Source organism: Sorex fumeus, unplaced genomic scaffold, assembly GCF_029834395.1.
Source record: "Sorex fumeus unplaced genomic scaffold, SorFum_2.1 ptg000039l, whole genome shotgun sequence".
NCBI classification, from domain to species: domain Eukaryota; kingdom Metazoa; phylum Chordata; class Mammalia; order Eulipotyphla; family Soricidae; genus Sorex; species Sorex fumeus.
Window position 1 is genome coordinate 19,258,076 of NW_026606096.1, and position 25,842 is coordinate 19,283,917.

The 25,842-nt window shown below is 36.0% G+C and overlaps 1 protein-coding gene across 4 annotated transcripts in view; it reads left to right on the forward strand.

Annotated features, from left to right (window-relative positions):
- Positions 1 to 25,842, forward strand: part of FSTL5 (follistatin like 5) — a 755,502-nt gene that overhangs the window by 664,295 nt on the left and 65,365 nt on the right. For all 4 annotated transcript variants that reach the window (XM_056119058.1, XM_056119060.1, XM_056119059.1 and 1 more), the window contains 2 exons: positions 9,517 to 9,666; positions 22,679 to 22,786. In XM_056119058.1, the coding sequence (XP_055975033.1) occupies positions 9,517 to 9,666; positions 22,679 to 22,786 (258 nt within the window). The remainder of the gene's footprint in view (positions 1 to 9,516; positions 9,667 to 22,678; positions 22,787 to 25,842) is intronic.

Below are 25,842 nucleotides of genomic sequence, written 5' to 3' on the forward strand. Positions count from 1 at the left end.
GGGTTACGAGGTCTCTAGTGCTTTAGAGCTAGTAGGTTGCCATCCTTAAACAAACAGGGTCGTAATTGGACCACTCCTGGTAAAGGAAGTCTGAGGGGTTATTAGGCCTTGTTATAGCTGGTGACGGATTGCTAAGGGACAGAGTCAGACCTGGGGGTGTGGGAAAAGAAGAAAAAGAACCAATATAAGATTAAGTATCATGGGTTGAGTCTCTGCTCTTGGCAGGAAAAAACAAAAAACAAAACCTCTTGTAAAGGCCAAAAGACATTCTCATGTGAATGTAAGCTGAATGCCCTTCTAATAATGTTCGCATACCGCAAGTGACAAAAACACTCTTCCAAGTGTCGACAAGCACAAATTGAAGTTCCAATGATCAATAGCCCTGATCAATTTCTAACCATTGACAAATAATCATCTGGAAGAAATGCTTTTGTAATAAAAATCCCTTTGATTAGCTTGCCTCCTTTTCTGTTCTTCACATACAAATCTTCAAACCCTTTTGAGGGGGCCAAATTTTTCTCGAAATTCTTCCCTTCTTCCTCCAGGAAGAGTAAAACTTTCCATTTCCATTTCTATGTCTCTATTCTGCTATAATATTTATCTGCCCAACCAAATACAAAATTTTCAGTGGGGCTCCCTTGATAACTAACTGGATATTCTTTGAGAGAGATTTTATGGTGCTTCCTGTCTCTCAAGGTGTAACTTGCTTACTAATACTTCTCTGTGGATATGTAGGGGTTGAGTGTTTTTGTCTTTAAGTCACTGTACTGTCTGGGCTGGAAAATTTTGTCCCAGTCCCAAGCTAACTCACCTGTCTGCTAATAGTAGGTAGAGCTCTCCTCGAAAATTTGTCCTTGAGGAAAATATTAAGAAGTGCAATATCCAGCATGGTGTTCGTTTTTGCACTGCTATGAGAATATTTTGAGAAAAGGCCAAGTTTGTAGCTGGCCCTGTTCTAAAATGTAGTATCTTCTTGTTAGTATAGCATCATTGACATCATAGACGTCTAATGTCAGATGTTCTGCATAGCATCTTGCCCTATACCCCAAGGTAAAAATTCTGTACCTTCAAAGTATTTCACCAATTTCAACTGGAGAGTCCATGATATGGTTTCTTTCTTGGGATGGTTTCTTTCAGTCTAATCTCTGGCTGTTATCTTATTGTTCCTTACTATGAAAGTTCTACTTTGTTCATTATATTTTCAGGTCAATTTTTCTTAATATGAATTTTCAACTCAGACATCCTCTTGTCATATTCTATTCACTGGTCCATTGACTTTACTGAGATATTCAATATTGGTATTTAATTTGGCCTTATTACTCAAATTCATCACTTTCTTGAAAGGTAGCAAATTCCACCTCTCAAATTCTCAGCGCCAGTTAAATCTAATGAAATGGCAACATCAGTGTCAACTAGACCAATTACTAGTCAGGACTGTGATCTTGTAAAATTATAAGAGCAAAAAGAGAAATGACATCAGACTTCTAGTTCTATATTTTTTAAAAAATGTCTAGCGTTATCACTTAGGATCTATAAATATTTTATATTAGAAACTCTAGTAACATTGTTTAAATCAGCTATATTTAGGGGACTGGAATAATAGGACTGCAGGCACATTGCTTAACTTGCACACTGCTGCCAAGTATTCAATCCCCAGCACTACCAGGAAAGATCCCTGAGTGCCAGGAATAAGCCCTGAGCATCACTGCATGTGACCACCAAACAATCAGCAATGACAACAAAAGATAAAATAATAATAATATTATTTAATAATAATATAACAATAATAATCTATAATCAGACTGTTAAATTATTTTATTTAAACATTGGATAAATAATTCTGAATGTTAGGTCCAGAATGACAGTTCAGCAGGTGGAACACTTACCTTGTTTGTAGCCAAACCTGGTTCAACCCTCGGCATTTCTCATGGTCCCCTGAGTCCCACCAGGAGTGATTTCTGAGTGCAGAGCCAAGAGTAAACCCTGAGAACATCTCACTGTGGTCCCCCCCAAAATAATAATTCTGAATCTCAAGCATTGTTATCTTTTATGGAAATAATAAACACAATCCTAACTTAATCCCCTAATTTCCCAAGTGAGGAAATGTTCAATGCCACAGAAATGATAAAATGATCAAAGGGAAAGCACATCTTCTAAGCTCATATACAATAAGCAATTAAAAATCCAAGGTGAACTTCCTCCAAACCATGTTTAATACTTGGGTGGAAAAATTTGCAAGCTAATAGAATTTCATAAAATATAAATCAAAATTTGTATGAAAATAACAGGTAACATTTACGAATCAACTCACCTTTTCAAACATGATTTCATTTAACCCATACAACAAACCCCAATCATCATTTTATACTAGAATAAGTTTATTATAAGGCTAAAACACGTAAATTTGTTTTTCTATTCAAATAAAGGATAAAATTTTACATAATATGGCAATTTTATCTTCAACACAGAATCAAAATCTTGGTATAAGCATTTTCTTAGGTCAAATTAAGAAAAATTGGCTTTTGAGTTTCCATGACAACGTGTTTTGAGTAATATGAACTATTCTGTTTGTGACATTTTAATAAATTAAATGGCACAAAGAATTCAAAAGATTAAACAGGTGAAATTATAGAAGAAAGCAATTGTTTCATTTTGATTATATGCAATGATCTCAATTAAAATAGATGAAAATACTTAAAACTCATTGCCATTAAAATAGTTTAATATAGATTTCCACTGATATCTGTATAAAACATTATTGTTATATATAGTTTCTTTAAAATTAGAAAATAAAATGCTGCATAATTTTTAGAGTATCCACGCTTCTCTCAAACTCAGTTATCTAGGTTTCCACAGAACCATAAAAAACATCCTTGCACTCAGAATCTAAATATTCTAATTAATCAAAAGAAACCTTGTTTTATTTGCCTCCTTAATGTAAAACATATGCATGTAATCATTGATAATACCTATTAAAATTTGATGAAATCCGATAAACTTTAGTATTTGAATTATTCATTTTTCTTTTTTGGGGGGGACTTGGCCATATCTGATAGCAATTAGGATACCAGGTAGTAATATAGGTTGAATCCAGGGCAGTCCCTATAATACAACTGTCTTAACCCTTTACTATATCCCTGGGCCTTCTGTGATACACACATTTTTTCAATAGACTCCATTTGGATTTTTTTTAAATACAGGGACTTAAAATTAGTATGTCTTAAATTATTTGAGGAAAAATATAACTTTGAATTTATTCAATCTACTTTTTAAATAAAATTTCTTATTTTATCTGAAAATATTTTTTGATATTTTTAAGTTTCATTGAGAAGAAATTGTAAGACAATATGTTTTAGGGCTTGAGTATTATCTTTAATACTTGATACAAAAGGTAATATAAGTACAAACCTATTACCTTTAGTGGTTAATTTGATATATTTTTCTCAGATATATTTATTTCAAATTAATCATTGAACATAGGTACATTTTCTGGCTTTGTCTTGGTTAGTGGGCCATACCTGGTTGTTCTTAGAGGACCATAAGTGCTACCAGGGATCAAACCCCAGTTGGCTGAGTGAAAGACAAATGCTTTAATCACTACACTATTTCTCAGACCTTAAATTAACTTTCTGGAAGGACTCTAAATTAGAAAAATTTGTGAATGGCAAGTGCAGAGATTTATCTGAGTGCCATCTCATCACTAAATAATACTGCAATAAGAATGACTGAGTTTTCAGAAAAAAACTATGTAAAGGAAATGGAACATGAGTCTGAGCCTTAGCTTGTTTTAAGTTCCAATTAAGTGCTAAGGTATTTTAAAAATACTACCAACATACTGACCTTAACAGGATTAAATGATAACAGGCTAGAGGTATATCATTGAGCAGGAATCAAGACATTTGATTCCACAACACTCTTGAAAGGAAGCATCATAGATTTTTCAATTTAATTTTTTTTCCTGCCATTACAGTAAGGAAATAATCGTGAAAAAAATCTTTTTAATGTGAATACCTGTAGCCACCAGTTAATTTCAGTTTCAGTTGTTTTATGCAACAAAATAGAGTTAATTTGTCTTTCATTGTTTGCATATATTAAAAATTGAAAAATAAAACAGTTGAGATAACTTAATGGGCTGGAATATGTGCTTTGCATTCAAAAAGACCAAACTAAATCCCCGGCATTTCATAGGGTCAAAAAACTGTTATGAATTACCACTAACCACCAAAAAATGTGATAAAAAAGGAAAATAATTAAAACATAGGAATACCATCTACTCCTTGTTCAAATAGAAATATAGACTAATCTGATTTGACCTGTGATGGTTAATTGATACCTGTTTACAAGAATTAACTGTCTATAAGAATGAAAACATTTAAGAAAGAAATAGTGGTAGCCCAGTATAGGAGAAATAACAGGTAATTTAAAATAAGGCATTCTTTCATTCTTCCATAATAATGTTTCTATTTTCAAACACTTTTTTTCAGGTACATGCTTTCTAAGAACTAATAGTATGAATTATATACATATATATATAATTTTTAGTTTTTAGAATGTATATACCTCTCAGAGAGCCCGGCAAGCTACCGAAAGTATCCCATCTGCAGAGCAGAGCCAGGCAAGTGTCCCATGGCATATTTGATATGCCAAAAACAGTAACAATAACGGGTCCCAGTCCCCTGATCCTGTAAAAGCTTCCAATATGGAAGCATTGGGAAAGATGAGTAAGGAGAGGCTGATAAAACCTCAGGGTTGGGATGAAAGGAGACGTTACTGGTGCCCGCTCGTGTAAATTGTTGAACAACGGGATGACAGTGATGCAGAGATACAGTGATTTTAAAACATAACATGCAATATTTTACAGATGAAGTATTCAAAAATTCTTCATAAGGGGCAGAGAAATTGTGCAATAGGTAGGGCACTTTCCTTGCTGGCTTTGATTACCTGCACTACATATGTTCCCTGAGCCCCATCAGGAGTGACCCCTGAGTGCAAAGTCAGGAGTAAGCTCTGAGCACAATCTGTGTGCCCCAAAACCTAAGAGCAAAGCATAACACAATTCTTCATAATTTGTTTAAAGATAAATGATGAGAAATTTTAAGATTACTAGATACTTTTCAAGACCTCTCTCTATTGTAAGACTTCCTGAAATTCATTTTGAAGCATGCAAACTTTCATGTGAAAAGTCAGAAAATTGAAGTACAGCTTTTGACAGCTTCTTTGAAAGTAGGAGATAATTTAAAGTGTGACTAGAAAGGAACAAACAAATTACTGTTTTTTTTCTCAATATTTTTGGAAATGTACATGTTTAATATATGACGCATAACTATAAATAAAACAAAATGTAGTGATGAGGCAATAGTATAAAGAACTGAAGAACATCCTTTGCATGTAGGCACCTCAGAATAGATTTCCACCACTTCTTGATCCCATAAATAACATCAGGAGTCTAACCTGAGCACCTAGCAGGAGAACTCCCAAGCAACATCACTATGGCACAATATTAAGAAAAGTTTTAAATAAAGGGTAGATCCTTTTACTGGCCAAAAATAATGCTAAATCTACAATTAGATTAAAGGATGAAGATTATGATAAAAATTTTTGGAATTATATACAAGGACAATGGAGATTTGCTATAAATTTGTAAGTAAAGTAAGTAAAGGCCCTCCCGTTGATCGTCGATTTGCTCGAGCGGGCCCAGTAACGTCTCCATTGGAGACTTTGTTGTTACTGTGTCTGGCATATCAAATACTCTCGGTAGCTTGCCGGGCTCTCCGAGAGGGGCGGAGGAATCGAACTCGGGTCGGCCATGTTGGCCGCTTGTAAGGCGAACGCCCTACCTGCTGTGCTATCGCTCCAGCCCTATAAATTTGTATTACCCATAAAACAGGATGCATTAAAGAAGGAAACTACGAAATTCTTGGGGTCAGAAAGACAGTACAGCAAGTAAGACACTTATTGGTTGGCCAGGTTCAATCCCCTGCACTTCATATGGTAAATGAGCCTTGAGTAAAGATACTGTGTAAGCACTGAGCAACTCCAGGTTCAGCCTCCTAAATAAAAAGTATATATAATAATAATGAAACCTATAGAGGATGTGTACATTTGATTATTTGGTTTATTTACATTTAGCAAATCAGATGTCAACATTAATTTAATTGCTAATTTACATTGCTGTCATTGCTAATGAGATATCTAAAAACTTTTAAATAATTTAGGAGAGGATAACACATGAGAAAATATGAAATGACACAAAGGGAGCTAAATTGATAAGTTATAATTATAACATACTATTATCCTTTTATTGATTTTTGTCCTTGTTACGTTTAATAGCTCATTAATTCCTTCTGTTCTATATGGTGGCATGCATTTCTACATAAAGTGATTTAAAGATACTTTTAATACAATTCCTGACAGCTCTCTTTATCAGTATGTATTACCATAATCTTATTTTGCATGTCTGGTATTTTTTTTACTTCAGTTTATTCCATTAAATGCCTAATGCATGTGAAAACCATTCCACTACAATCCCTATCCACAGAAATAAAAATTAATCTATGTAATCTGAAAAAAAATAAGATTGCGATTGTAAAACGGGAACTAATAGACTATAATAAGAAATAATGGCATGAAGTGAAGCAAAGAAAATTCAGGGTTACTGTCAGGAAACTTTTAATGGCTTTGTAAAAATGATTGTGAGTTTGTTCAGGGATTTCTTATGGGAAAAGCATACAAATGGGAAATCATTCCCAGCAGAGCAGTTTATTTTACTGCTGAATAGCTTTGTAGCAAACAAAGGGCTGGGAGTTACTCTTGGTTCAGCAGTTGTTTGGTTGACAGTTAGGTGTCAGGTGGCTCACACTTTCCTGTTATTTTGGCAAGTTTTGTTGATAGCTTTAACACAACAGTGCATAATTTATAAACAATTTCCCTGTATTCAGCATCTTTTGTCAACTTTGGGTCCCACTTTCCCCACCACCTTTTTTTGCCTCTCAAGTTTGTATTTTCATCCTGTTTGATTCTCACAAAATAGGTTCTTGTCAAAGATATTCAGTGTACTTATAACAACAAAAAGAAAACCTTCATGTAGAAAATAATGTTTTAGTAGGAACTGACCATGGAAATAGAATATTCTGGCCATGTCCTGGGGACTTTATTTTTACCTTCACATTTGTTCTGCCTGCTTAAGATGTCATGCATATTCCTCACAAGGACCACAATTGTGTGCCTTCATTTTTTCATGACTGTTGGACATGTGTGTAATGGAGTTAATTTCCTTCCTCCAGATTTACCAAAAAATACACTGTATCCTTCATTTTCAGTTTCTTGTGGTTTTTTGTTTTGTTTTGCTTTAATGTACTAGAAGACTGAAGGTGTGTCCAGTTCGGAGGAGAAAACTACCCATTATGTGATTCTGTTGTTTTGGTTTAATCCCAGCAAGTTAAACATTGGTTCTTAAAAATTAGTGAAGTGGAGGGCTGGATAGCACGGCGGGTAGGGCATTTTCCTTGCATGCGTCCAGCCCACGTTTGATTCCCAGCATCCTCTATGGTCCCCCGAGCACCGCCAGAAATAATTCCTGAGTGCAGAGCGAGGAGTAACACCTGTGCACAGCAGGCTGCGACCCAAAAAGAAAAAAAAATAGTGTGGTGTATGTCAGTGGTCAGGAATATATGCCTTCGCCGTACATGGACTCAAGCTCTATCCCCGGGACTGCATGATCCCTTGATCATTACAGGCTATAGTCTTAGAGGCTTCTAAAATATTGCTGGGCTTGGTGTAGTAGCCTTAGCATGGCTGGACCAGGTGGCACCACACCACCTATACTGAGCATTGAACTATTTGTCCTTGTTGGCTGAGTATCATGGAAGTGAGCCCTGGGTCCCCTGATAACTGTTTGGAAGATCCTTCTCTCCCAAAACACAAAAATCAAAATGTAGAAAGCAAAACAGTGAACAATTCTGTTTCCCCTTGATTAATATTAGATTTGTTCTCACTCACAAGACTATGGTTTCACATTATTTTTACAGATTTTATGAAAACTTTAAATTATTATGGTTGTACCAAGGGAAAAAAGTTATGATATGGAACTATTTATTTCAGTGACTCAATTCTAAATATAGCTTCTTGTTTTATAATATTATAATTAAAGAAATGCTTAATGGGAAGATAATGAATACTTGTTATATTATTATTAAACATTAATGGTTAGTAGAATTTTAGCTAAGAAATGCAATTTTATTTGAATTGTAAAACAAAACATATTCTAATTTAGCTTATTATCCACTAGAGGAAAAAAATCAATATGTTAGATATTAGCAATCAATACTTTGACTTAAATCATAAAACAAATAGTTGAATCAATGTTTATTGCTATATGATTATTATGTAAGTAAGTCTATTATCACAGATACAAATCTAGCAAATATATTTTATTTGTATTGAATTAGCATTGCACCAAACTATTCTATGTTTCAGGTGTATGTCTTTACAACCAACTTTCATATGTACTAATTAATTTACCCCTTACATCTGATTCCAAAAATATATACTAATTTATTCAAACTATATATAAATTAAGAGAACTACAAAACCAATACAATTGTTAATAAAAAAATCTGAAAAAAGATTCTAAGCTTAACACGGTCTTCTGTGATGCATCTTGCAGCATATATTATATACTTTTATATTAATTTATATATTATTATATATTATTATTTACTTCCAATACCCTCTAAATCACAAAAGCTTGTTCAATGTTTATTCACAAAATTCAAGAAAGGAGGAAATAGATGGTTTATTTATCTCATTTATGACCATATAGCACAAGCTATATATTATTGTCCAATCAAAAGGCAGATCTAGGATGAAGGACCATAATAAAGTATTTTGGGCAGATAGAAGGATTTTGCAAAATTTAAACTTTAAATGAAGTTAAATAGTAAAACAACCATTTTGAATAGTTATGTCATATTTTTTAAGCTTCTGATTACTAACAAATTAAAAGATTTCATTAGTAACATTGTAGATTTTTGATAATTACATTGATGTTCGATGCAAGCTTGAGAAACTATATATGCTTTGAGGGAAATTTAATCTCTTGTACAGTAGTTTGCGTGTGGGGCATTTGAGTAAAATATTGGAATTTTTTTATATATTCCAGAAGTTTCTCAATTTGAACCGTTAATAATGTCATACCCTATATCTCAATCCAAGTATTTAAAGACTTGGTAAAATTTATTTTAGAGGGATATAATTTACAGAGCTTTGTACATACATTAAAAAAGAAATGTGTGCCCTATATAGTTATATTTAATTTAAACTTCTACATAGATTTTCATCATATATGTTGTAGATAGGCTAGTTTATACGGAAGCTTTATACATATATATGCATTTGTGTAAATATTTAAATTTTGTGTTTAAAGTAGTATATCTGATATTTATTTTGCTTTTGATATGATTATGTTCATGTTACAATTTAAGCCTATCATTAATATTTCTATTTTCTACATTACAGGATGAAGTATGTCCTAAACTAGACAGCAATGAAGTTCAGAGATGTGTTTGGGCTTCAGCTGTGAATGTCAAAGACAAGTTTATATATGTTGCTCAGCCAACATTGGACAGAGTCCTTATTGTTGATGTGCAGTCCCAAAAAGTTATTCAGGTAGGAACCTTTCTGCATTCTAAAGTTATTTAGCAAACATTTAATTAAACATAATAGCCCTATTTAAAAGCCAACTTGCACATTACTATCAAAATGTATAATTGTTAATAATTATAAAATCAACTAGAAAATAAAATACGAATTTTTCTAAAACGTTTACTATTATTTTTCTCCTTGATTGTAATGTAACATATGCAGAAATATATTTTATTTAAAATTTATGATTTTATGAACACTTCATAATATGGAATGATGATTTGGGTTTTGAGGTTACACCCAGGTGTGCTCACAGTTTACTTTTGGCTCTGTACTCAAGAATGACTCTGGCTATATGTAGGACTATATACAGTGCTGGGGATCTAACAGGTTGTCCATAGTCTGAGCACTTCAAAATTAACAGAAGTAATAGTGCAAAAAATGACATTCAGAACAAGGCTGTGTTTAGATACGGGTAATAGTCTCACTTTCAGATTAGCCATGTTATAGCTAGTTACAACTTTAGAAACAATGCTACTTATGTTTTTTGCTTTGGAGCCACATCCAGTGGTGCCCAATGATTAATCGTGGCTCTGTTCTCAGGCATCGTTCATTCCTGATAGTAGTCAGTGCAATGCCAGGGATTGAATCTGGGTAGATTGCGTGTAATGCAAACTCTTTAGTCCCTGCACTAATGCTCTGGTCCTCTTAATATTTTTATGTTATTTTTATAGATAAAATAGTGTTAAATTTTGTGGTATTGATTCACTCAGTTTACATCAGGAACAATAAACTATCTAGGAGCCTCAGATACTAACTTACTATGTTACCCCAGTCCATTCTTCATATCTCCCCCTTCTATTATTGTCCCCACTTCTTGTTAATAAGTTTTGCAATACAGTATCAAGCCTTTGTCCATTTCAAACTGTCTTTTTTCTTGTTTTGTCCTTGTATATTCCACAGATGAGTGAGCTTATCTGGTATTTGTTTTTTTTTTCTAACTTATTTTGCTCAGCATGATATCCTTCAATTTCATCCACATAGCACAGACCTGTTTGAGTTCATCTTTTCTCACATAGGAATTTGTGCATATATGCCACAATTCCTTTATCCATTCATCTGTCTTTGGAAATTTGATCTATTGTTCCATATCCTGGTTATTGTACTACATGCTGCAATGAGCTAAGATGTCTATCTATCTTTTGAATTCATGGTTTTGTGTTTGGGGCAGGGAGTGAGGTGGTGGAGATGTCAAGATATGGAATTACTAGATCATTTCGGAGAACGATTATCACTCTTTTGAAAAATCTCCTACTGTTTTTCATAAAGGCTAACACAGAGAACATCCCACTGATGGTGAATGAGGGCTCCTTTTTTTACTAGATTTCTAAAAACACTGGTGGTTTCCAGTCTGATTTTTCTTTTTATGATTTTATGGCCATACTTATGAGTACTCAGGACTAATTCCTGAGTGTTGGAATTACTGCTGATAGTATTTGGGAGATTATCTGTGATGTTGGGGATTGAACAGTGAGTAGGGTGTTCACCTTGCACCTGGGTTAGATCAACTGCATAATATATAGTCATCTGAGTATTGCCAGGAATGAACCCTGAGCACAAAGCCATGAGTAAATCCTGGGAACTGCAGCATGTGAGCCAAAACCAAAATAATTCTATCAATTAATGTACAATTTTTAAAACAGGTCAGGCCAATTATATGGAAGTGCTATCTATCAACTATAGGCTGGGGCGATAACACAGCTGGTAGGGCATTTGCCTTGCATGCTGCCAACCTGGGTTCAATTCCTCCATCCCTCTCAGAGAACCTGGCAACTTCCCCAGGACATATTTGATATACCAAAAACAGTAACAAGAAGTCTCACAATGGAGACGTTACTGGTGCCCGCTCGAGCAAATCAATGAACAACAGGATAGTGCTACAGTGCTACAGTGCTATCTACCAACTTACTATCAAAGTTTCTGAGACACATTGTAGATTATTTTTATATTGCTTTTAAAAATGTTTTTAGCCAGAAATTTTAGGTTAAAAGCTATCATTTATTTCTGAGTAGAATATTGAAAGTTGTTAGGTAATTTAAAGTTCAGCTTCTCACTCAAAGTGTTCTTAGCAAATTTAGATTAGTTTAGTCAGCAATGCATCTATTCATCTGTCTGTCCTTTCTATTTTTGCTAATTATTAGAAGATGGGCATGGTATCACAAGTTAAATTAAAAAGTGTTTTATTAGAAATCTATTATTTACATGATTACAAGATTGCAGTGAATATGATTTGATTTCTAATGTTAGAATAAGTACTATCATGGCAAAAATTGAATAGATGTTCTATTACATAATCCTAAGGTCTCTAATGTTACAAATTTCTCATGCATAACAAATAAATATGATGGTTCCACTTTTAATACATAATATATTTGCTTTTACATATTTACCACATGTTTCTGTCCTAGATATTGCTGAATTTTAACTAGATTGAATTTAATTTGATTTCAGATGCAACATAGACCATCATTCACAAGCATTCAGTGTGAGATAATCAAAATTCCTTTTTCAAATAGACCAAAATTATAATTACTTTTTAAAATAGAACAATTTACATGATTCCCGCTGATATTGGATGGCATCTTATTGTTTTGATTCATATTTCTTTGGTATTGCATAGCAGTAAACACTTTTTTTCATAAAACACTTGAAACAACCTGTTTTGGTGGGGATACAGTGATAAAGAAACCCTCATTCACTGCTAGTGGAAATATCATCCAGTTCACCCTCTAATGAATAGAATACGGAGATTTCTAAAAAATCAGAACTACTAATTTCCATGTGACTCATGTATTTCATTTCTTGGCATTTTTCCCCAACACACACACAGACACATATATATATATATATGTATGTATGTACATATATGTATGTGTGAATATATATATGCATGAAGAAGAAGAAGAAGAAGAAGAAGGCCCTCCCGTTGTTCATCGATTTGCTCAAGCGGGCCCAGTAACATCTCCATTGGAGATTTTGTTGTTACTGTGTTTGGCATATTGAATACATCACGGGTGGCTTGCCAGGCTCTGCCGTGCGGGTGAGATACTCTCGGTAGCTTGCCGGGCTCTCCGAGAGGGGCGGAGGAATCGAACTCGGGTCGGCCATGTTGGCCGCTTAAACAACTGTCCAAAGATGGGCAAATGGATAAAGACTGTGTAACATTTATAATTGAAGGGATAGAATGCAGCTATAAGATGAAAGCATGTGGTTTGCTGCACTGTGGCTGGAACTGCAGGACATTTTCAGGTGAAAGAAGTTAGAAGGAAGGGACAAATACTAGTGAATTCCATTCTTCTGTGGAATACAGAGACAAAACAAGGAAACTTACAGTATAAAGTTATGACAGACTCTTAAACTTGTGTTACAAAACTGATTTACTAGGGATGGAGAGATAATGCAGCAGGCAGGGTGCTTGGCTTGCATGTGACTGACTTGGCTTTGCTTCGTTTCTTGACACTCCATATGGACCCCACTCACTCCCTGCCAGGAATGACCCCTGAACGCTGAGACAGTAGTTAAGCCCTGAGCGCCACTGGGTGTGAGTCAAGCAAAACTCAAAAACTGATTAACTAGAAGTGTGCATGTATGTGTTGGGGGCAAAGGGGGGGCGGATACTGAATAGCATTTCAGACCAGAGGTGATATGAGGACAATGTTGTGGGGTAAGGGAAACTTTACTGGCAGGAGGGGTTATAATAACTTTTTATCTCAATACCTCTAACTTGATTTCATTATTTTTATTGGGGGTTTTGGGGCCATCCCTAGCAGTTCTCAGGGTTTTTTTCTGGATCTATTCTCAGGAATCACCCTGGATACATCTCAGGGAACAAAATCAGGTGCTGGGGATCAAACCCAGGTAGGCTGGATGCAAGGCAAGCACCCAGTGCACCGTACTGTATTGTCAGCTTCTCATGAATCACGACCATCCTGTTATTCGTCGATTGCCTCGAACAGGCCCCAATAATGTCTCCTTCATCCTAGCCCTGAGATTTTTAAGTGCCATATTCAAGGCTCTTTAGGATAATGAGTCCCATCATTGTTACTGGTATTTGGCATATTGGGTACGCCACGGGGAGTTTGCCAGACTCTGCCGTGTGGGCAGGTTACATTCGGTAGCCTGCCAGTTTGTCCAAAGTAGAAATGAGATAATAAGATGTCATAATAAGATGTCATAATAAGAAAATAAGATGGCGAGGACAGCCAGGCGCAGGGGCAGGAGACTGCACTGTTCTCTTCCGGGAGCTGGTTTTTATAGTCTCTGAGTCTTGGCCATTGATGGGATTACACGGCGCCAGGGGGCCAGTTGGTGGGTGTGACCCAGGCCTACTGGAATTCGGAGGATCTGGGTGGAGGATGCTCAGCCCCGATCTGAGGAGGCTTGGAGATCTCAGCCCCGGGAAACCGCTTGCCTTTGTTCCTCTGCCAGTATCTTCAGGTGTGCGGAGAGTGGTCTCAGCATGGTAGTGGCTGGTCCTGGGGGTCTTCGGCTGCTGGAGCCCTGGTTGGGGCGGGGAGGAAAGCTCGACCCGCTCCCCTTCAAGGGGCCCCGGCAAGGACAGCCAGGCGCGGGGGCAGGGGTCAGCTTCTCAATAACATAAATTCTAGCAATATTGTAGCTATATTACCTAAACTACAGAAAAATATTTTTTGAATAATACAGTATTTGAATTAAACTTTCAAATTGGAGACCTATACTGACTATGGATACTGAGATAGAGGAAGGAAGGAATGAAAGATGGAAGGAAGGAAGGAAGGAAGGAAGGAAGGAAGGAAGGAAGGAAGGAAGGAGCAGTACCAACTGAGAAATCAAAAGAAAATTGGCATTTAAGAGCAACTGCAGATAACACAGATAAATTATCCTAACAAATAAACAAACTATATTAACTATATAGTTTAATAGTTATATAAGAAACAGACTTTAAAGAGGCAAAAAGTATTAAATCAAATGACCAGATAGTAAGTAAGTAGTAAGTAAGTAAAGGCCCCCCTGTTGATCGTTGATTTGCTCGAGCGGGCCCAGTAATGTCTCCATTGGAGACTTTGTTGTTACTGTGTTTGGCATATCGAATACTCTCAGTAGCTTGCCGGGCTCTCCGAGAGGGGCGGAGGAATAGAACTCGGGTCGGCCATGTTGGCTGTGTGCAAGGCAAACGCCGCACCGCTGTGCTATTGCTCCAAATGACCAGATAGAGATGAAAATTACACAAACACAAGAGAAAATACATTTGTAAGATTTCCCAGAATTTTAAAAAAGTGATTGTGTTCATAATGCTACAAGAAATTGACCTGTAATCAAAATGAGAAGCATTTTAATATTTGATACTTTCAGTATGTGGCAAATCAACAGACAAATGCTAAAATAGTACTACTAAAAGTGTTACCTATGCCTTCAGGATGTCATAAGAATATACAAAAAACTTTGTTGCTTGCAAACAACACGAATTTATTCATCATATTATGATCAAGATTCCAGCTGGAGAAAGCTCCAGGCCATTTTGGGGTCAGGATGACCACCCCCTCCTCCCCAAACCCCTCTCTAGAAACCTCCCTGTACATCCCCAGTTTTGATATCCACACCCAGTTAAATTCTGCCCAGTTAAGTATTCTCTCAAGTTAAGTATTCTGAATTTTCTGGAGCAAACAGATATCTCTGAACTCTACTACATTGACAACCCAGTAGTAGTGCACCAGATTGGATGGTGATGCAACATAGAAGCCAGAGAGTCTCCACTAAAACATTAACACAGTAGAATTAACGTGAAGCAACAGTTTAGTAAACCCTCAGACATGGATTTAAGGTACTCATGGTGAGGTACCACCATCTTCACAAAGTTTCTTCTATGGAAATATTTTTTGTTCATTCTGCTAGCAATTTATTGGTAACAAGCAATACAATATAAATTGCTGTTGGCCTACTATGGCGCCAGGCTGGAGGGGTGGTTGGGAAAATGGAGACAACGGTGGAGGAAAGGTGACAGTGGTGGTGGGATTGGTGCTGGAATAATGAATGCCTGGATTAAATAATCATGAACAGCTCTGTAAACCATGAAGTTTAAATAGAATTGTCCTCCTGTTGTTCATCGATTTGCTCGAGCGGGTCCAGTAACATCTCCATTGTGAGACTTGTTGTTACTGTGTTTGGTATATCGAATCTGTGCTGTGCAGAAGAGATACTCTCAGTAGCTTGCCAGGCTCTCTGAGAGAGGTGGAGGAATTGAACCTGGGTCAGCCCAGTGAGCCGTGTGCAAGGCAAATGCCCTACCCACTGTGCTTGAAGTTTAAATAAAGCAGAGAAAAAAAATATTCTAGATGGAGAAAGGCCTCTGACAGGTTTGATTTAATTTCCTTATTTAGTATTGTGTCAGTGTGGCTGAAACCCAAGCTGTGCTCAGGGATTAATCCTTTCTTAAGTGCTCAGGTATTACTCCTGGCAGTGCTCAGGGACCATATGTGGTACCAGGGAAAGAATTCTAGATGAATATATACAAGAAGAGCACTTTTACTCTGTGCACTATCTATTACATAAGGTTGTATTTTGAGGGAATTTTAACTTAACTGGAGCGATAGCACAGCGGTAGGGCGTTTGCCTTGCACGCAGCCAACATGGCCGACCCGAGTTCGATTCCTCCGCCCCTCTCGGAGAGCCCAGCAAGCTACAGAGAGTATTTCACCCGCACGGCAGAGCCTGGCAAGCTCCCCATGACGTATTCGATATGCCAAACACAGTAACCACAAAGTCTCCAATGGAGACGTTACTGGGCCCGCTCAAGCAAATCGATGATCAACGGGAGGGCCTTTACCTTACCTTACCTTACCTTAACTACTTTAACTATTAAGCTTTAAGTTAAGAAATAAATAATAGCTCTGTAGCACTGTCCCCCCATTGTTCATCGATTTCCTCGAGAGGGCACTAGTAACGTCTCCATTATGAGACTTGTTGTTACTGTTTTGGGCATATCAAATACATCACAGGTAGCTTGCCAGGCTTTACCATGTGAGCAAGATACTCTAGGTAGCTTGCTGGGATAACAAGATAATTTCAGAATCGGAGAGCCCGGCAAGCTACCGAGAGTATTCGATATGCCAAACACAGTAACAACAAAGTCTCCAATGGAGACGTTACTGGGCCCGCTCGAGCAAATCGATGATCAACGGGAGGGCCTTTACCTTTTAACAAAAAAAATTGAATGAGCTAAAAAGGTTATAAATAGGATAACAACCTTAATTAATGAACAAAGGTTGAAAGTATTTAATGAGACTAATTGAAAGTATAACTCTTTGGGAATTTCGACAACTGAAAGTAAAAAAGTATAAAAGCCCCTAGTACCACTATTAGAATTGCATACAAGAAAATATACTTTAGCAGATTGCAAGAAGAACTACAGAAATGTTAAAGTAAAAGTCATGTTAATAAATTCTGAAAACATAGTGGAAAGGAAGAAACGTAAAGGAAAATTAAGTTAATTGCATGAAGCCTAAGGAGAAATTAAAAGTGGATATTTTTATTAAATGTTTTAATTAAAGTAACAGATTAAAAATAGAAGGAAAAAGAGGATATTTTTTCCAGACATTTTTATAGGTAAAACTTCACCAAACTTTGAAGAAACATGATAGTACTCTTGTAACCTTAAATTGTGTGCTTTTATTATTTGGCAATTCACTTTCTATTGAGCTTCCTTTAGTTGCTCTGGATGCTTGTAGTTTCTCTAACTTGGCACTGTTTCTTATTCTACTGCTTCACTTTCTGGCATTCTCAAATCTTTAGAAAACAGTAAGAGTTGAGAATAACAGAGAACATAATATTGTCAGGAAAATGTGAAAAATTAATCACTGGATCAAGTGGGAGGAGCTAACGAATGTTAGGGGGTCACCCACACAGCTTCAGAGCAACCTTTAGCCTGGTTTGATGGAGCTGAGTGTCATCTTTCAGTCAAGAGAAATAAAGGATTCTGAGCTGTAGAACTTTCCAAATACTTTCCTGGAGAGGAGAGTAAAGTGGCAGCTGTACTAATTGGAGCCACTCTTCAGTAAATTGTTCTGCGGAAATTTAGAGATCACATTAGTAATATGAACTAAACGTTTTCGTATTGGATATATTCACTCTAACATTGCTTATAAATATATATATTTTTTTCATTTTATTTTATTTTTTTATTTTTTTTATAGGCCCACAAATTTTGTGCTTGGGTTTCAGTTATACAATGATCAAGTGCCCATCCCTCCACCAGTGCCCGTCATCCATCCCCACGGGTCCCAGCACCCCTCCCCCTCATCCCCCCCCCCCTCCCGTCCTGCCTCTGTGGCAGGGTATTCCCCCTTGTTCTCTCTCTCTTCTTTTGGGTACTGTGTTTTGCAAGAGAGGCATTGAGTGGCAATCATGTTTGGTCTATAGACTACTTTCAGCGTGATTCTCCCTAAGATCTATTTTTTACTGAATACATCTAAAATTTAGGGATATGTCATCTAGAATTCATTTTTTTCCAAATCTATGCTTTCTCTCTTCTTTAGAAACATGCATTATATCAGTCTGTTAACCTGTTTAGTTCAATAAATTTTCTACCCTCTCGGTGAAATAACATATTCTTATATTTGTTTCAACTTCAGAGCACGTGAACTTTAATCCTCAAAAATAAATGCTTAAAATTAATATTCTAACTCTGTTTTTGTATTTGAAAATATCCATTACTTAGAATTTTAAATTTCCAAAACATTCTTCTTAATTTAAATACAGTATGTGTGGGGCTAAAGTGCTAGTACAGTGGGTAGGCATTTGTCTTGCAGTGGCCAACCCATGTTCAAGCCCCCGCACCCCATAGGATCCACCAAGCCTGGTAGAAGTGATCCCAGAGTACAGAGCCAGGAATAAGTCCTGAGCACTGCTATGTCTTTAAAAAACAAATGAAAAAATGAATATGTGAATTATAGCTTTTGCAGATTTGCATGTTAAACCCTCTGTTTTATGATTAATAACCCAGTCTATTTAAAGTTGAAAAAATTAAGCTATTTAAAAATTAAAAGATATTTCTCGGTACTTACAAATAAATTGGTGCTGAAGATATATTACAGGGGTTAAGGCACTTCCCTTCCATATCATCAACTCTGTTTAGATTGCTGGGAACAAATATGGTGCACTGAATACTGCCAGGAGTGATCACTGAGCACAAAGTTATGAGTACTGCCAGGTGTCACCCCGTGCCAAAAGAAACAAAAACCCCTTAAATTTTAAAATAGTCAAGTGAGACTATATTCAAGAATAAAACAATCCTTTTATTGTATTTTTAAATTTGTTTACATGAATTCCACCAACAGTATGACCTTCCCTCCACCATTGTCCCCACCTTCCCATTCCCCCTCCAAACCTGCCCCCTTTCCAAGTACAAAATAAATCATATTGCTTGTTGTAGCTAAATGGCCTATGTATTTATCAAAAAGAAAAGTACTTCAGTAAAAGAAAATTTTTGAAAATTGTTATATCTCACCATGGAGTCATTAAAGTAATTTTCTGAGAGTTACTAAGCTGTTTGTTTCTAACTGCACCTACTGTGCTATTTTTTTCGTGTATTGAGCTTAGTTGGTTTCTATGCTGCTTTGCTATCTCATTTGGTATGTGCCTAGGGGATTGTATTTGGAATCTGAAGGCATTGGCCATGGCTCCGGTGACTCCAAGATCTGTAAAACAGGGCTGGTGATTTAACAGTCTGTTCTGGGATGTGCGTGTGACTACTACGACTTGCAGAAGTACAGGGATGTGAGTGGGGAAAGTCTTCCCACTTCGACTCCAAGAAGACCCCAGAGTGTTCAATCTTAAAAACCTGTGTTGGGTCTATTGCATGGCAACCAGTGTAAAGTCTGTGTGCAGCTGCCTGGACTTCTCTGGCCTGGAAGGGAAGGGATTGGGCCTGCCCAGAGGGGCCCCCGAGTTGGCTTGTAGCCCAGTGTACCTGTGAGTTTTAGCATCCTGAATTGTTATATTTTCCTGAATTCAGTCCTTAATCTGCAGAGCTGAGCCAATAGATTTACATTGATGGTCACTGTTGGATGTGGAAAAGGATACTAAACTTTTAAATTCAGCGTCCTGGTGCAGATTTTCTAAAAATACAGCACTTTTCTCAACTTGACCATCCTTTCACCTGAGACTGAATTTGATGCATTTTGTATCCAAATGCAATCGTATTTCCTTATATCATGAAAAAAAACCTTTGTGTCTCTATGTATCTCATGAATAAATAAAAGAAGGAGCTAATTATATTAACAATGATGAAAATGTAATCAATTTACAAAATTATAGAAAATGCAACATAATTTTCTAATGTAGATTTTGCAATGAAATTATTTCCAAAATTTAACTGTCTTACTCTTAAAAGAAATAAATGAAGAGAAACATGTATTCCACATTTCAATTCCATTTAATTTTCAATTTTAATTTTTCCAATTTTAACTTCTTGACAGCATAAAACTGTATACCATTTATGATAAATAATATTATTCAGAATAGATCAATGATATGTTTTCTGTCACCGGATGCATCAGCATAATTTCTGAATGTTTCAAAAGTCAAAAGTCACAATGTTTGAATGGAATCTATGACCTCAGTGCTGCTTTCAACATCACAGAGTTTCAATGACTGCTTTTATTACTACTAAAATTTGTGTGAGAACGGTGAACAGGTGATGTTTTGCTGTAGAAAGGATTAACTTGTAAACATCTGACCTCATTTTGTCTTCTGTGAAGCAAAATCAGGTTCTGCTTGGATGCAGAAGTGGCTTATTGTAACACCACGGGAGTATTCTTAAGTGTCATCAGCAGTCTCCTCTAGCCATTAGCACATTATCCTGAGAATCTACATCATTAGTTTAAATTAGGTTCACTTAATTAGCCAGCTGGTCCTTTCCTTGTCAGACGGATAAACAGGCTGTGTTCACTGTTCTTCTTGTCAAGATTAAACGCCCAGATCTATGTCGCTGTTACCCATACTTTACTAGTTCCTGACTAGTTTAGAATTGCATATACATGTGTGTGTGTGTGTGTGTGTGTGTGTGTGTGTGTGTGTGTGCATGAGTGTGTAGTTCTTGTTCTTTTGTACTGGGGTCATACCCTCTGATGATTAGGACTTACTCTGATTAGGACTTACTCCTGGCCCCTTTCTCAAGGATCACTCCCGGAAGGCTCAGAGGACCATATGGGGTGCTAGAAATTTTTAAAAAGCCCCTACAGTGTTTAAAAACATTTTTAAAAATTCCTCTTTTGCAAACCACGTCACTCAAGAGAAGAGAGAGAACAAAAGGGAAGGCCCTGCCACAGAGGCAAGGTGGGATGGGGGGTATAGGGGGTAGGAGGGATACTGGGATCCGTGGTGGTGGGAAATGGGCACTGGTGGAGGGATGGGTATTTGATTATTGTATAATTGAAACCCAAGCACAAAAATTTGTAAGTATACAACTGTACCGTATGGTGTCTCGCTAATAAAAATTTAAAAAATAAAATAAATAAAATAATTCTAAAATTAAAAAAAATATTTTATCAGTATCTTTATAAAGGGGTGTAAAGTGAATATAAGTACAGTTTTACCAAGAAATAGAAAAAAATATTGATGGCATCTGGACCAGAGAGATAGCACGGGGTTTAAGAATCTTGCCTTCCATGTAGTGAACCCCATTCTATCCCCAGCTCATTGCATGGTCCCTGAAGAATTGCCAGGAATGATCCTTGAACATAAAGTCAGCAGAAGGCTGAGTGTGGCCCACTCCCATCCCCAAATAAAAATAAAACAAATCTCTGCCTGAAAACTCAATTAAAGCATTCACTATCTTGACTTTTCCTTATTATACATTGTATTTCTAATGATATTTCATATTCTTTTTCTGCATTTTATTTTGTGGTGTGCATTATATTGTTACAATAAGCCAGTTAGTTTAGATTCTTTTACCCTCTATTCCACTATTTTTTAGACAAAAAATACTATTGATTTCTCTTTCAGGTCTTTGCAAAATTTTATTAAGCAGGACATTGTATCAGGGCTGGAGCAATAGCACAGCGGCAGGGTGTTTGTCTTGCACGCAGCCAACATGGTCGACCCGAGTTCAATTCCTCTGCCCCTCTCGGGTAGCCCGGCAAGCTACTGAGAGTATCTCGCCCCCACGGCAGAGCCTGGCAAGCTCCCCGTGAGGTATTCGATATGCCAGACACAGTAACAACAAAGTCTCCAATGGAAACATTACTGGGCCCGCTCGAGCAAATCGATGAACAACGGGAGGACAGTGACAGTGACAAATGCTAATTTTTATTATTGAATTTTAGTATTAATTCCAGTACATTTCTTATGGCGCTCATTATTCACCAAATACACCTGAAATACCTTATTTATTACATAACTTGATAACAACAAGTATAGACTCTTTTATGTGGTCACTTTCACATTGGAAAAGAAAATCTACTACCAAGCCCCAACCCTACTGGTAATAGTTGTATGGCTGTGTATATATCTGTTATTCGAATATGAATTTAAAAAATTAGGAGATCTCCGTGCTCCTAGAATGAGCAGATGCCATTGGGTTACACTAACATGCGACTGGGACGAATGGAGACATTACTAGTGCCCACTCAAGCAAATCAATGATCAACGAAATGACAAGTGATACAAGTGATACAAGGAGATTTACAACAGAGGTTTTGTTTTGTATATGACACTTAAACTTTCAGATTTTTCTATGATACCATGCATGATTTTATTTTTTTCTTTGGTTGTTTGGGGGCCACACCTGCCAGGGGTCAGTACACCTATCTCTCTCTCTCTTAAGGATCACTCCTGGTGGTGCTCAGGGATCCTGTGCACTTGCCAAAGATTGAAATGGGGTTGGCTGTATGTGAAGTAAAAGCTTTACCCTATGCATTTTCTTTCCAGGTCCCCCGACTTGATTTTAAAAGGATGTTTAAATCTAAAATATATATATATTTTTCTACTCCTTTTATTTTAGGCAGTAAGCACTGATCCTGTCCCAGTTAAATTACACTATGACAAATCACATGATCAAGTCTGGGTGCTAAGTTGGGGAACTATGGAAAAGACTTCTCCAACATTACAGGTAAGTACCTTTCAGAATATTTGATGAAGTAATTACCTGAAGTCTTGCATTGCTAACTGGATATTCATAGTCATTTAACAATTCTTCCAGTACAGACCTGTCCTTAATCACATTTTTTTCCTATACACTAAAGAAATAGAAACTGGAATTTTTTTTTTTATTTTATTTAGTTGGATTGGAAAAATCTAGTATGTGCCCCCAATATTAGATTCTTATGCAAACCAGAAAAAAAAGAATAATCTATAATGACAAGGCTGATATCTTAAGGGGGAAATGTCATAATTTATTTTTCAACAAATTCCTGCCTTTGTAGCGTTCAGGATATTTTTCTTGTTTATATCTCATTATTCAGAATAGGACCTGGAGGGTGGGTCTATGATTAACAGACTCAAAGTATTCAATAGTTGCTCAAAGAGGATCTACAATTTCTCCAGATAAGTGGTATTTATTATCTAACAGATTTATTTCTAATTATGAATATGTGCATTGATGCCATTTTGTGGAGTTTGTTTCTGTTTTGAAATTATCTACATGAGAATTTAATGGAGCAAACATATGCATAAATCTCTATGTATACACATAAACATTTTGGCAATGAATTTTTGGCACAGTTTCAGATTTTTAAAACACATTTAAAACAAAACAGAGAGAAAGAGGATATAGATGATGAGAAAAATGAGAAAATTTTGGCCCTTGGAAATGAATTTTATTTATTTATGAAACCGCTTTGTGATTGTAATACATAACTAGAATATATCTGTTTTAACAAAGTTCTAAGTTATTTACCTTTCACCACTTTTCAGTATGTCTATTTAAGTAAGTCTTTATATTTACAGTCAATTGTGGCAATTAAAAGTTCTTAATAATTCATAGATTCTAGATGATTTATAGTTTGCATTGAAGTATAATACAACAAGATGGATGAAATCAAATGAATGTGTATGATTTTTAAAAATATTTTATTCTTAGGAATCATTTTCATAAAAGTAAGTTGAGTTTGTAAATTTTTTTTTTATTTTTTCCTCCCATGTGTTGCATAGATCAATCATCTCCCCAGTGTATCATTATGTGCACAATGTAGTTTAGGCAAACTCATTAGATAGCATACAAAAATAGAAGAAAATGGTTTTGAAGAGATGGTAACTTCCCACACATTGTTGTGTATTTTAGAAGTTGATTATTTTGATTTAAATATCTTTCGATAAGCTAAGATTTAACGAAAGTTTAAAGTATTTGTTGGATTGGAAGTAAGGTAGATTTCACACCATAACATACAAATTATAAGTACTCCAGTATGCCAGTACCTTTTTCTTAGAAGACTTACTTCAGAAATGTCAAAACAAATGGTGTGAGACTTAGTATAGCAGGTAAAGCATTTGCCTTGCATGTGGATGACCTTAGTTCAAGTCCCAGCATTGTGTATGGTCCCAATAACCCCTGAGCTGAGAGCTAGGGGTAAGCCCTGAACACTGCCTGGTGTTGCCCAAAAGCAAAATATGAAAATGTGTATTCATGAGTAATTATTACCTAAAAGTATTATTAGGAAACACCCCTAAGATAAAAAACAAAGTTTGAAAAAAAGGAAAATATTTTCCACTAATAAAACTGAATTCATCATGTCATATAGTCTCTTATTTTGAATGTAGCATTCTTGTTTTATAATGTTAAAGGGTTATGCTGAAAAATGAGATCGATGCTAAGATTTAAGTTACCTAGATTCTTCTTTTTCCCTAGTACAAAATACAATACATGGGTTCCTGCTGACTCTTGAGGGTACAAAAGCATTTTATTAGGGTTCTGAAAGCAATTCATATTATTTTATATTTTTCTTTTAATTTTATTAGAATTTAATGTACATATTTCTGCCTATTATGAAGTAAAAATACATTATTTTCTCTGATATGTGCAATTAATAAAACCCATAAACTTATGATGTTAGGTATTAAAGCAGCAATTTTCCTATTTTTATTCTCAGACGACTACTCAAAGATTATCATACTTATTTTATTCTCTTAAAAACACATTTATGCTCAATGAAATTTAGGAAATGCTGTCCTAATAATCATGCATCTGTCATCTGCATAGTTTTACAATTTGTTTGTAATGTCTTTTCAAATGCACAATAATTAGAGAAGAAAATATCCCCAGGAAACAACTTGGAATAAAGTTCTTACATTTCGCTTTTGGCAAGGAAGTGGGCCCCAGCCAGATGGGGTGACAGTAGGGGGTAGCAACTATGGACTTGTGGAAGCTCTTTACATAGAACCTGTGGCAGGGTGCCAGTAGGAATGAACAGGTGCTGCAGCAAGGTTGGTCCTAGGGCTCCGCATCAACATGGATCAATTTGTGTGTGCTTGCTGTTCCTGGACTCTGTCTTGAGTCTGACAGTCCACCACTCCCAGCTCAGTTTTCATAGGGAGAAGGACCTAGAGCCATCAGAGAGCAAAGTTTATATTGAATTACACTAGAGAAATGGCATCATATTTGTTCTAACTTCTGACAGTGGCCAGCATAAAAAAGATGCTCAGTAAATAAATCTTTGGTTTATTTGGAGTGAAAAGTTTTGCATCAGCAAGGTTGGAATACACTGCATTTCAGTTCTGTTTGAATATTAAATCATTGGATACTTACAAATTATTTACTATACATAGTGGCATATGGCAAGCTCTCAGTAAAGCTATTTTTGCTGTCATTTGACTATTATTAGTAGTTTTATTAGTAATTTAAATGTAATAGTGTGTAATATTTTCAGAGGGATACACTTCTATACTATCTAAAAGAATGAAAATTCCACTCCTCTTATCTTTTGGGGATTTGTATTAAATTCTTATAATCACTATTATGACTAATTTATACCTAGTACTGACTATGTGCATATGTTTATAATGAAATAGGTATATGGTTTTTAAAGTCCTATCAAATAATTTGTTTTTAATTCCCCTGGGTACTAGGTGAAGTCCTTTCAGATAAGTGGGACCATAAAATTCTGCCAATGAGGTCTGTTGGGAATGAAAAAAATCAAGATTTTTGGCTGCTCTATCTAAAAAATCTAACTG